This window comes from Meriones unguiculatus, chromosome 7, assembly GCF_030254825.1.
Source record: "Meriones unguiculatus strain TT.TT164.6M chromosome 7, Bangor_MerUng_6.1, whole genome shotgun sequence".
Lineage (NCBI taxonomy): Eukaryota > Metazoa > Chordata > Mammalia > Rodentia > Muridae > Meriones > Meriones unguiculatus.
The window spans coordinates 6,366,135-6,379,428 of record NC_083355.1 but is presented as its reverse complement, the minus strand read 5'-3'; the positions used below and the strand labels follow the sequence as shown (position 1 = coordinate 6,379,428).

At 51.9% G+C, this 13,294-nt stretch overlaps 1 protein-coding gene across 4 annotated transcripts in view; it reads left to right on the top strand.

The window, feature by feature from the left end:
- The first annotated feature begins 6,216 nt into the window (after nt 1-6,216).
- Itgb4 (integrin subunit beta 4) overlaps nt 6,217-13,294 on the top strand; it is a 34,384-nt gene continuing 27,306 nt past the window's right edge. For 2 of the 4 annotated variants that reach the window (XM_021635793.2, XM_021635786.2), the window contains exons 1-7: nt 6,220-6,480; nt 9,060-9,148; nt 10,342-10,424; nt 10,650-10,751; nt 10,891-11,095; nt 11,816-11,912; nt 12,067-12,238. In XM_021635793.2, the coding sequence (XP_021491468.2) occupies nt 9,070-9,148; nt 10,342-10,424; nt 10,650-10,751; nt 10,891-11,095; nt 11,816-11,912; nt 12,067-12,238 (738 nt within the window). In that variant the 5' untranslated portion in view covers nt 6,220-6,480; nt 9,060-9,069. Of the gene's footprint in view, nt 6,481-9,059; nt 9,149-10,341; nt 10,425-10,649; nt 10,752-10,890; nt 11,096-11,815; nt 11,913-12,066; nt 12,239-13,294 lie in introns of all 4 variants that reach the window. The other 2 variants (XM_060386383.1, XM_021635800.2) reach the window with 2 other exon arrangements.

The following is a 13,294-nucleotide window of genomic DNA, read 5'->3' as shown; positions in this document are numbered from 1 at the left end:
GGTATTTGTAATACTTAAAAACATTGCACTTCAGCAGGAGCACCCAGATCTTGAGTCCACACAGCAAAGGACAGGCTCTGAGGAGGATGGCTGGTCTCGGAATCCCAGTGGCATGGGAGAAGTTTGTTGCAGAAAACAAGGACTGCTGGTGAGGGCAGGAGCCGTTTTGATGTTTTTTGCTGTTGGGATGATCGGTTGGGTTTTCTGAGGGAGCTGTAGCTGGAAGAGAACTCATAACCTGGCTCAGAATTTGCAGCAGATCTTTTCACCTCAGCGTCCCAGAGTTGAGGTTACAAGAATGTGTGTCCCACCATGTTGGACTCCAAGAGCTATTGCTGTGGGGTAGGGGAGGTTGAGGCGGGGTCAGAGAGCCGTTTTGAAGTGATTTCTCAACTTTCTACATTTCCTTAAATGTAAACCTTAAGAAAAAGTGGGCCGGGTGTGATCAAAGTCCTTTGAACTAGCGCTCTGGAGGCAGGCACAGGTGGATCTCTGTAGTCCAGGCAGGACTACATAGTGAGACCCTGTCTCAGAAAAAGAGGAAAGAAAGAGAAGGAAGGAAGGAAGGAAGGAAGGAAGGAAGGAAGGAAGGAAGGAAGGAAGGAAGGAAGGAAGGAAGGAAAAGAAGAGAGAGAAAGAAAGGAAAGAAGTAAGAGAAAAAAAGATTAGAAGAAGGCCCGCAATGAATTGTAAACCGTTGAGTTAATAAAAATCTCGTCGTCATTTGTTTTTATTTTATTACATGCATGGGTGTTTTACTGCACCATGAGGGTATCTGGTCCCATGAGGGCCAGAGGGGTGCTTCAGGTCCTGTGATTGTGAGTAAAAAACCATGTAACTGCTCAGAACTGAACCCCAGTCCTCTGCAAGAACAACCAGAGTCTTTTAACATGATGAATCATCTCTCTAGGCCCCTATAGTGATATTTTTGAAAAGGAAAGCATGAGCCGGGTGGTGGTGGCACACGTCTGTAATCTCAGCACTCAGGAGGCAGGGGCAGGCGAATCTCTGAATTCAAGGCCAGCCTGATCCACAGAGAAAGTTCCAGAACAGCCAGAGTTATACAGAGAAACCCTGTCTTAAAAAGAAAGAAAAAAACAAAAATAGAAATATGTGTTTGCCACCACTAAAATTGAAAAGTATCAAATCATGATCCTGCAATTGATAATTTTAAAAAAAGGTGGTGGTTCAGCAGGGAAGGGTGCTTCCAGCCAAGTCTGAGGACCTGAGTTCAAACTCTAGGACCCACGCAGTAGAAGGAGCTGCCCTGCAGTCCTAGAGTGATAACCCTCCTCCTGAAGAAAGACAGGCAGACCCACCCACAAAGCTGGGCCTCCGAGAAAGTCAGTGTGCAGGAAGGGGACGGGCTTCCATGTCACTTTTGAAGTAGAGAATGGGAGGGGAAGCTGGTGTGCATCTCAGACAAATGTTGGAGTTGGTCGCCATGGGGACTATCTGTGGTGACGTTTCCTCTGGGGAATCAACTTGCGGTTTTGCTTTTCAAAACTTGGCTCCAGGTTTTTTTGTTTTTTATTATATGAAGAGAGGAAGAGGCCAGAGCAGCTCAGCTGATGTAGATTCAATGAGGGGAAGAGGGCTGCCAGATTGGATCAGCTGGTCCAATCAACGGTCTTTGTGACCCCAGCCTCCCTCCATTGGTGGTGAGGACAGCACTCTCCCCTCCAAGGAGCAGATGGCTGGAGGTGTATGTTCATAGCAAGAAATCAGCAGGGAGTGGAGGGCAGACCACCCTGGAGAGAAGGATAAGGGTGTTTGTCTGAGCCAGGATTGCTCGGGTCCTCAGACTCACCCTGGGGATTCCCTCTGTAGTGAACTGGCCGTACTGACCAGTTCTATAAATACTCTATAAATAAGTGTTTTCTCTTATCCTTTCTGTGTGTGTGTCTGTGTGTGGGTACCTGTATGGCACGTTTCCAGGATTAACACATACCTGCATGTGTATGCAAAGACCAGAGGTTGACATCAGATCACCGGATGCCTTTTTTTTTATGTGTGTATGATTGTTTTGCCTGCATATATGTAGCATGTATGTGTACATGGTGACCAAGGAGGTCAGAAGAGAGAAGAGTTATGAACGTCAGTGCTGAGAACTAAACCAGGGTCCTCTGCAAGAGCAAGTGCTCTTAACTGGTTGGCACTTTCCTTTTTTTTTTTTTTTTTTTTTTTGGACAGGGTCTTCTGGATAGCCCTGGCTGTCCTGGAAATCACTACGAAGACTAGACAGCCTTGAACTCACAGAGATCCACGTGCCTCTTCCTCCAGCTGGGAGCAAAGGTGTCTGCCCCCCACCTGACCTACCTTATCATTTACTGTTTGTGTGTGTGCACACAACACGGTACACATGTGGAGGCCAGAGGGCAACTGGTGGAGTGGGTTTTCTCCGCCGACCTTATCCGAGGACCGAACTCGGGTCCACGCTGCACCTTTGTCCACAGACCATCCAACTGGCCCTCCTCTTTATTTCCGAGACAGGATCTTCGGCTGAGCCTAGAGAGCGCTCTGTCTTCGCTAGACTGGACAGCCACCTGCCTCCGCCCTGTGGGGTCTCAGGAGCATGCCAGCACCCCACCCCACCCTGCATTCCTCTGAGGGTTTCTCATGCTTGAATGACAGGCACTTCACCCACTAGGGAAACCCAGACTCATCTAAGACTATGACCCTGAAGAACATTTAAAGAGTCAACATGGAGAATGAAAAGCTATCCTAGATTAGGAAGGAGACATGGTCAGATGCCCTGGGCCACAGGAATTAGACTGGGATTCAAAAGGAAACCGTTGTGATAGGCATGTCCGGGCAGTTAAGGAAATGTAACCACGGACTGAGTCACAGAATACTGAAAAGACATTGTTGTTGATGTTCTCAGAGGAATCAGTCTGAGAGACGGTAAGGGGTTTTCTCAGATGGTGTCGGAGTACAGACAGATGAAAGATTAAGATATGTGCAATGTAAACAGAGGGATGAAACAGTAGGATATGTGCAATGTCAGTACAAACGAAAAGCAGGGACACACAGAGCTGGGAGGATGTTCCCTGCATGGATGGGTACCTCAGAGGCATGAGAATGAGCTTATAGCCCAGCACAAGGAGCTGGCAGGTGTCTGAAATCACAGCCCTCCTAGGCTGAGAATTCTCAGACGCTCACAGGCCAGCCAGCCTGCCATACGCAGTGGCAAACAAGAAGAGCCATCTCAGGGCAGAAGGCAAGGCCAAGACCTGAAGCTGGCCTCTGACCTCCACACACATACACATACAGAGAATTTAAAAACATGCATGCACACACAAGCATACAGCAATTTTATAGCTGTAGCAAAATTATACTTTTGAAAATAGATGGTAAAAATGAAAGTGGGGATTTTTGCATCCTTCAGCATTTTCTCACATTTGTGTGTACATGTGGTATGCTTGTGTATCCGTGTTTTCACACCTGTGTGTGTTTATGTGTAGGTGGGTGTGCGTGTACACAGAGGCCCAAGGCTGATGTCAGGAAGCCTCCTCCATTGCTCTTCCACCTTTTTCATCAAGGCATGATCTCTCAGTCAAACCCAGAGCTCCCTGATAGCGCCAGACAGCAGGTTCTGAGGGCCCAACCCCTCTCTCCACCTTCTGAGGCTTGAATTATAGAAAGGGCTGCCACCCTAACCCCACATTTCATGGAGTCTGGGGGGTCTAGGCCGCATGGCAAGACTGTGGACAGTGGAACACAGCACACCCTTGAGACAAATGATTCAGACTGGGGTTCACTGGGGTTCACATGGGCATCTGGAGTGTCTCAGTCACTTTGGAGCTCATTAATCACTGGTAAACAAAACAAGGGATTGAACTAGTGAATGAAGTTTTATTCCCTGTATATTACTAGGGATTAAGCCTACGGATAAGCCTAGGCCTAATGCACTCCAGGCAAGTGTAATATCCTCAGCCATTTGTTCATCTATGTAAAACAGGGGCTCCAAACTAGCCTCCGACTTGCCATGCAGCCCGGCAGGTATACAGACTCGCTCTGTAGACCAGGCTGGCCTCGAACTCACAGAGATCCACCTGTCTCTGCTCCCTGAGAGCTGGAATGACACACATGCACCACTGCTCCAGTTTAGGCACACAGTTTTAATGCTCCCTCAATGCTCCTGCGATGGCCAAGCAGACCACCAAACCCAAGAGTTATTTTATTTTTATAAAATTAACATATAGAACCAGCAAGATGGCTCAGAAGGTAAAGGCATTTGCCACTCAAGCATAGTGGCCTGAGTTTGATCCATAAATGGATGGAAAGATGGAAGGAGAGAAATGACTCCACATGTCCTCTGACTTCCACGTGTCCGTTGTGATCACACATGCATCGTGCACACATGAACACACTATATTAAAAGGGTTTTGTTTGGCTTGGTTTGGTTTGGCTTTTGATGTTTCAAAACAGGGTTTCTCTGTGTAGAGAAACCCTGATTGTGTGAGTCCTGGAACTTGCCCTGTAGACGAGGCTGGCCAGGGACTCACAGAGACCCACCTCCTCCTGCCTCCCTCCCGAGCGCTGGAACTAACGGTATACACCACCACCGCCCAGCTAAAAGGTTTTGTGTTTTTAATCAGCATGTAGGAGATGAGAGATGGCTCATCAAGTAAAAGCACTCGTTACACAATCTTGATGATCCGAGTTTGATTTCCAGAACCCATATTAAGAACCATACGCATGTGTCTGTAACCTCAGTGCTCCTGTGGCGAGATGGAGGTAGAGACTGCAGAATGGCCCCAGAGCTTAGGGAGCAGCTGGCCTGGAGCAGTCGGCACAGCAGTGGACACCAGAGGCCCTGCTCCAACAGCGCGTCAGAAGAGCGAGCTCCTGGCAACTGTCCTCTCACGTCCACTCATGTACCTATACTCACAGAGGTCCACCTGCCTCTGCTTCCTGAGTGCTGGAATGAAAGGCTGGCACCGCCGTATTTTATACTCGTTTATCTGGGAGAGAGGAATGGCTGTACACACCACAGAGGACCTGTAAGAATGAGTTCCACTCAGGTCATTACGTTTGATGCAGGCACCTTGACCCATTAGGCCATCTTGCCTACCCACACTTTTTTTGAGCTCCTGCTATGTGCCAGGCGCCAGGGCTGGGGAAGACCACCCTTCTCTATAGCTCAGACCTGGGCATTGGCCTCCCCACCTCTCCTGATTTGGGTCACCCCAGGTGGGGTCAGAAAACATCTGTTTTCAGAGTCCACAGCCCGGTGGGAGGATCGTTTCAAACCAGTATAGCAAATGCCATGAAGAAGCCATACCCTGGTCCAGAGGTATAGCTCCGTGGCAGAGTACATGCTTGATGTGTGTGAGGATCTGCGTTCTACCCACGATATCAAAAGGAAAACAGTAAGAGAGCAGGCATGGTGGTGAACGCCTGTGATCCCAGCGCTTGCAAGGTAAAGGCAGGAGAACTACCACAAATCCAAGACTAGCCTGGGCTACATAGTGAGACAAGGTCATATTCTTGGACTTACAGCCCAACAGAGGGGGTGGGGAAGTCAAGGAAATCTTAAGATCTTGTAACATTAATCCAGGGTCTACAAGGGTAGGACTAAATCAAGAGTTTGGAGAAGGGACTGGCTGAGGTGTCGAGCGCCTCCCGGGCACGGCTAGCGGGTGAGACTAGAGAGGAGAAAAATCGAGCTGGGGTCTTGCAACGCCTCAACAGGCTCGTTATTAAGCAGAAGCGGGGCCTGAATGGGGCTTGAGAGCCTGCAGGGAAAGAATAAGATTTGTGAGTCGACTTGTCACCAACACTGTAACAACCTATGAGTGCCACCGCACATAGGTCACGTGGTCCCTTGACGGCTACTATTTCATTTTCAGGAGATTTGAGTATCTGAAGGAACCCAGCCCTTGCCTGTCGCTTGTCTAGCCACATCCCTAGAGGCTGAAAGAACCCAGTAGCCACGAGTGCTCAGTCTCCCGACCGGCTGCGAGCAGGACCCGTCCTGGCGCTGACACGGAGAGGGTGGTGTACGACCCGATGGCCGTCGAGGCAGCGGGACCGGCCCAGCTGGGCTCAGTGCCCAGCGGCTGTGTGTTAAGAAGCCGCCCCGCGACCCGGAGCGGCCGGGGCACCGGTCCGGGAGCCTGGACGGGTGGGGAGGCCGGAGCCCGGGTCGGTGCTGTGGGGAGGAGTGGCTCCTCCCCCAGGCCCTCCGCGGCGGGCGCTCGGGGCTCGCGGCCGGCGCCGCTCGAGCCGCAGCCCTTTCCGGGGGGCGGGCCTGGCGGCTGCGGCGACACCCCAACTCCTGCCCCGACAGGTGCGCGCAGCGCGCAGGAATGCGGCCCGCCTGACTCACCAGCGCCTCCTTCCTACCTGCGCCGCCGCCCGTCCATAAAGCGCTGCTGGCTCCCGCCCGCCGCCGCCCGCCCAGCTGCCCCGCCGGGCTCGCCCGCGCGCTCAGCTTGATCCAGCGCAGCCCAGGCCCGAGGCTGTCCCACCAAGGTAGGTGCATCTCCTGCGGGGGCCAGGCGTCCGAGGGCACGCCGCTTGCCCCAGTGCCCCGGGACGACAGGGCTAGCGAGGACAGCGAGTACCCACTCCCGCCCGGGGCTTTTGTTTCCCTTCCCTTCCCTGAAGATTTGCAGGCCCTGGCTCCCTCTGCCCATGCTGCCAGGACAGGTGCCAGGCTTGCCAGGATGTGGGCAGGGGACAGCTGGGAGCCAGAGTGACTGGGATGTAGGGAAGGATGGTGTCCATCGGTGACCCTGCTAGAGGAGGACATTGGGCAGGTGTGCAATAGGAGTGGGTAGAGGCTGGGGGCTCCCCGACCCCCTGGGTGTCTGCCTCCCCTCGGGGATCTGAAGACAGTACAGCAACGACTACCTCGCAGCAAGCCCCCTCCTTGTTGGGCTTGGCAGGACCTTCTGTGTGGTGACCCTGTGCCCGCGGGGCACGGGGAGTCCCTGATTTTCCTCTTGGCGGGCCAGCAGCCTGCTGCTCTTCTTAAAGCCCACGCCAGGCTCCTTTTCTCCGGGAGCTTTCAGAATCTCACCCAGCAGCCCTGCAAGCACTGCTCCCCCGTAACGTACTCGCCCCTACCCCTCGCAACAGTCCCTGGGGAAGCCTTCTGGCTGTCAGTGTGGCCCGGGACTCCAGGTGGCTCCCAAGGGCAGGGACAGACCTCTTGCTACCACACCCTGGGCTGGGCACAGGTTTCAACCGAGGTGGAGAACTGTTTCTGTCCTATCAGGACTACAAGTGAAAACTGAGTCTCCTGGGGGCTGAGGAGCTTTCTGAGAACCCCAGAAAAGGAGTGCTTGTCTCCTTAACCCTGGTTTCCAGTGGGTGGCAGGGTAGGCAAGGGGCTATTACAGCCTCAGGCACTGCTGTCCTGCCTGCTCGGGCCAGCCTGCCATGGCCTCATACAATGATGGCGTCCACAGTCCTAACCTGTATGTGAAATCTTGTTGTTTCTATAATAGGCGATTACTTTTAGAACTTTTTAAAATACAAGTTGGGTCAAAGAAAACACTTGAGTGTCTGCCTGGGCCCTTATTTGCCATTATATAGTGTGTGTGTGTGTGTGTGTGTGTGTGTGTGTGTGTGTGTGTGTGTAGGTTCAGTGTGGAATCTGTGCTGTCCCCAAATCTTCACTGCACCCTCCCAATGCTGACAGCTGGATGGGGTAGTCCCACAGCCCCTGGGGTCCTGTGTAGATGCCTTGGTAATCCTGTACTGACGTGCTGGTTGGTGTTGTCATCTTGGCCACTTGTGACAGGTCTGTGGACTGGGCCCATGAAAAGAGCTGGGTTTGTCCCTCCAGTGCCTATACCTGCCTAGATAATGGTGCCCTGGGGAGGCCAAATCTGCAGCTTGCATTTATGTAGCTTGTGGGTGTGGTGCCTACGCCCAAGGCTACAAGAAACTCATTTCTCTCAGGAGCCACCCCTCTGCTGATTCAGGGCTCCCTTCTAGCCACTGCCCTATTGGGCTGGCTCGGCCTGTGGATGTGCTAGGGCTGCTGTCTGCCTCTCCAGGGACCATGCCTTGGATGCAGGGAACAGGGCCTGCCTACTTCCTTTTCTGAACGGAAGGCTTCAACCTCACAGACCCTAGGGCTGTCTCTGTCCTACTACCTAAGGTGCTAAGGCAAGGGACAATAGATGTGGCCTTGTCTGGGGCCCTGGGAGTTCTGACCCTGGAAAGAGAGGTGTGGCCCTGGCCTTTGCCCTTCTCTGTGCAGGCCATGGTAGCTCTGGGGCCAGCCTCTTTCCTTACAAGGCTTTGGGCTGCCCAGCTTTTTAAAGACCTGGAAAGTTGTGGATATGATGAATTGGTTTAACAGTGCTCTAAAGACCATGATTGTGTGACAGTGGGCAGCGGGGGGCTTCTAAACTTCCCCTAGGCCCTGCTCAGGGATCCTGAAAACTCAACTCTGGGGTAGGTAGAAGTTGAGGGGGAAAGAAGGGTGTCTAGAGGCCACACTGACCAGTCATGTAGAATGCAGCCTGGACCTCTCCTCCGGATCACACACAAAGAGCTGGACAAGTGGTACAGAGCAGGCAGCGGGGACACCAAGCCCCTGTAGAGGAAGCCTACCCACTAAGAGACCATGTCTCTGCCCGCCGGGAACTGACGGGCAAAGACAGAAGAACAGCCCACCCTGCCTTCACTGACACAAGCTCCAAGAGACCTGGTACTGGATCATTCTCAGAGCCAAGAGCTCACAAAGACCAGAGAGCTCTTCCCTGGGCAGGGCAGAGGTATCAGGGCAACTGGTCACTGTAAGGATGGCAAGAAAAGCACTAGTGGAGAAGACAGGTATAAAAATACTTGTCTATGTCACTGAAAAGCCAAGCATTCCCGCTGGCCACCTAAGCCATGACAGCTTCCATCTCTTCCATGTCCCAAGAGCTGGGGTTATGGGCATTATCCACCACACCAGGCTTGAGCCTCCATTGGCACACTTACACTGTGAGATAGTCTCGCCTGACCTGTGGAATTCTGGTGGGGATCCAGGGAGCCCATGCTGCAGACCAGAGCTATGGAGGCATCACGTGTCCACTGCTGTGGTTTTGCAGGAGGAGAAGGATGGCAGGGCCACGCTGCAGCCCGTGGGTGAAGCTGCTGCTGGCAGCAATGCTGAGTGTCAGCCTCCCTGGAAACATGGGTGAGTCGGAACATCCCTTCAGCCCCCTCCAGGCAGCTTAAGACATGACCCTGTGTAAGTCAGTCAGCCTCTCACGTTGGAGAGCCTGAGGATCATGTTCTGCCTGGTGGCCTGGGGTGGAAAGGAAGGGGGCTGTCTAGGGAGTTAAGCCACCCACGCAGAGGCAGAGCTGAGACCTCAGTGGTGGAGCTAAGAGTGTTGGGGATATGTCAACTACTCTCTTGAGTGTCCCTGGTTGGAAAATGACTCCTATCAATTAAATTTCCCCTGCCAGTTGAGGTCATGCACATTACTTCGAAAGGACTATGGTTTGAATATTTACCCCACAAGAAATTGGCAATCACAGGGAGTCAAGGCGTCTCTTCCCTCATCAAAATCATTACCCAACACTGACCAGGGAGCCATTGCTTAAAATCCAAGAGAGTTTTCACTATGTGCTCTGAGGCAGATGGTAGGGCCTTATTGTGATTCTAACTAAACAGAGCCAAGGAGAACCCCAACAACATTTGTGGAAATTGAGGGCTTTCATTCCCTTTCTGAGGACCTACTGTGTGCCCAGCCTTGTTTTAGGCACAAGAGTCCTGTGATAAACAAGACAGGCAGAGCTCCCTTGCTAGAGGAGGTTCAGGGCACAGACCAGTTCCCCGGCAGCAAGCTAGGAAGCGCAAGCCATAATGAGGAGGGCCTCATTATGAGGGGAAGGTGGATGTGGCTTGTCACAGGCGTCTGGACAGATGGGAGTTTTTGTAGGCCCAAACAATTACAGCCAAACTTTTGACATTGAGACATGATGTCATCTACAAGGTTCATGCTAGAGAACTATGGGATCAAGTTGCCAACAAGAATCTCATGACGTCTTAAGTAAGCCCACTATTGTGTATTGATCTGCATTGATAGTTAGGTTTAGTTACACGAGTCAAAGAGCTACAGGTGAGACATACCTAGAAAGGATAAGTGTCAAGGGCGGTCCACCCAACAAGGCCTGCTTTTCCATCGCTGTCTCTCTGTCCATCCTCTTGCTTGAGGAAGCAGTTCCAGGTTTGAGACTTGGCCCTGCTCCTCCCAGCTGTGTTATATGGATTAGCGCATTCTCTCCTCCTCTCTCAGTTTGGGAGTGAGAGTCCACACTCCTCTCGGGTGAGGGTGTAGTTGAGAAGAAGGCAGCCCTCCCTCACGCGCCCTCTTCTCCACAGCCAACCGCTGCAAGAAGGCTCAGGTGAAGACCTGTACAGAGTGCATCCGTGTGGACAAGAGCTGTGCCTACTGCACAGATGAGGTGAGCGACTGCCAGGAGTCTTTCTGGGCCAGCCTGAGCTACTCTCATCCACCGCCCCATCCCCCACCTCTGGCTCTGGCCAACTTGACTCCTGTCACCCCCTCAGCCTGGTGCCAGGCAAGATGGGTATATGAGAAGGGGTGAGGGTCGGGGGTACCAGAAGGAAATAAACCAGGATTGGAACAGCCAGGCTCACTTGCACTGAGCCCATCTGCTTCTGGCCAGCTGTTCAAGGAGCGGAGATGCAACACTCAGGCGGAGCTTCTGGCCGCAGGCTGCCGGGGAGAGAGTGTGCTGGTCATGGAGAGCAGTCTTGACATCACAGAGGTGCCTGGAGCGGGTTGGAAAGCTGGGGTCTCCATGCGTGTGATTGTCAGGACCATGGTGCCCTGCGGCAGGCCTGGGATGTTCCTCTCGGGTCTCCAGCATGACCTTCTAATAAATTGCTCCACTCCCTCGGACACAGAACACCCAGATTGACACCACCCTGCACCGCAGCCAGGTGTCTCCCCAAGGCCTGCAAATCCGGCTGCGGCCAGGTGAAGAGCGAAGCTTCGTGTTCAAGGTGTTTGAGCCTCTGGAGAGCCCTGTGGATCTGTACATCCTCATGGACTTCTCCAACTCCATGTCTGATGATCTGGACAACCTCAAGCAGATGGGCCAGAACCTGGGTACGGCTGCAGTGCAGAGAGAGTGGGAGGGTGAAGGGGGGCTCGCCCAGCTAGCTCAGGAGGCCAAGACACGAGACAGCTGCATATCCCTATGAAAAGGCAAAACATCTCACACACACACATCGGAAAGACGCCTCGTTCAGAGGGAGATTTTGGCCAGATCCCCCACGCTATTTGAGATATTGCAGGAGGGCCAAGAACGGCAAACAGTGGTGCTCTCTGGCCCTGACAAAGAGGAAATCTTCTTGCCTCAAGGCTATGGGTATGTCAGTTCTTCAGAGTAAACTGAGTTCAGTTCCCAGCTGCCCCACTGTTTCTAAGTTTATAAGTCCTATTTCCCCACCTGTGAACCCAAACAATGGGGCTGGAGCAATGGCTTCACAGTTAACAGCACTGGCAGCTCTTCCAAAAGACCTGAGTTCAATTCCCAGCACCCACACAGCAGCTCACAACCATCTATAACTCCAGTTTCAGGGGATGTGACCTCCATTTAGGCCTCCATTGGACACCAGAAGCACAGACATTTAAGCAGGCAAAATGCTCATATGCATAAAATAAAATTTTTAAATATTGGAACAAGAGCTATGAGCACATGAGCTGATGTTCAATGTGCAGTATTTACAGGAGGTCACCTTTGCCAGCCTCCTCCTTCCTGAGCCAGCACAGGGTCCCCTGTGGAGATGCTGGGGCTAGCTGTCTTTCTTTTCTCCTGATGTTCAGCCAAGATCCTGCGCCAGCTCACCAGTGACTACACGATTGGGTTTGGAAAGTTTGTGGACAAAGTCAGTGTCCCTCAGACAGACATGAGGCCCGAGAAGTGAGTGGCTGAGTGGGTCTGGGTGGGCAGTGGTCCTGGCTGTGTTCTCCATCTCCCCTCATACTGGCAGTTGGAATGCTCCGACCAGAATGAGTCATGCACATGAGCACGTGGGACCTAACCCGATACTGACTCTATTTCCACCCCGACCCAGGCTGAAGGAGCCCTGGCCCAACAGTGACCCCCCGTTCTCCTTCAAGAATGTCATCAGCTTGACGGAGAACGTGGAAGAATTCTGGGACAAACTGCAGGGAGAGAGGATCTCAGGCAACCTGGACGCTCCTGAAGGGGGCTTTGATGCCATCCTGCAGACAGCTGTGTGCACAGTGAGTGCCCGGAGGGACCCTGCCAGCCTATGCCAGGGCTGCAGCTTCCTGGGAAGGACATAAATACTGCTGAGCTGTTCCACCACTATTAGTCTCAGAACCCGTTAGCAGGGTCCCCAGAGGCCTGAACCCTATTCCCTAAGATCATCAGACATTCCAGAACTGAGAAAACTCAGTTCTAACCTAGTTTTGATATGCTGGGAGTCAAGGTCCAGGACTATATGTGCAGAGTTGCAACCTGATTTTGTATTGGCCCGTGACGCAGACATGGCTCCAGTAGTTCCGGAACGTTCAGGGCCCTGACGCTAGCCTACCAGACTATCTCCCAGATCTGCAAGCTGCCCAGTCTCCAGCTGTGCTGGCCGTTAACCGTTTACTTATTTCTGTGTGTACACGTCACAGTACTGAGGTGTGTACATAGAGGTCAGAGGACAACTTTCAGGATTCAGTTCTCTCCTTTCCCCGTGCCTGGGTGAGGTTTTACTCAGGTTATCAGGCTTGAAGACAAGTACCACCACCTGCTGAGCTAGCGCTCTGGCCCAGTGCCGGCACTTAAAATGGTCACTTCCTTTAATGCCTATATCATTTTTTTTTTTCATTTTGAAGATAACCTATCCATACTGCAAGTAAATAGAAAACAAAAACCAAAAATTGCCTGTAATTCCAACAACAAATGGCCATCCCTTTGATAGTCTGTTGGTATATTTTGTTCCTTTTCCCACATCTTTTGTCCTAGGATTATTTTTACAATAATTCTGAAACTTTTTTTCACTTAATACTATTATAAGTATTTTCTCTTGAAAACACCCTATAAAAGCTGGGCTCAGTGGCACATGCCAGTAATCCCAGCACTCAGGGAAGTAGAGGCAGATGGATCTCTGTGAGTTCGAGGCCAGCCTGGTCTACAAAGCAAGTCGAGGACAGCCAAAGCATCACAGAGAAACCCTGTCTTGAAAAACCAAAACAAACAATCAAAAGAAAGAAAAAAAAAAAAAGAAAGAAAGAGAAAAGACCCTATACAAATTCAGGCAGGATGATATTTATCACAATTCTAGC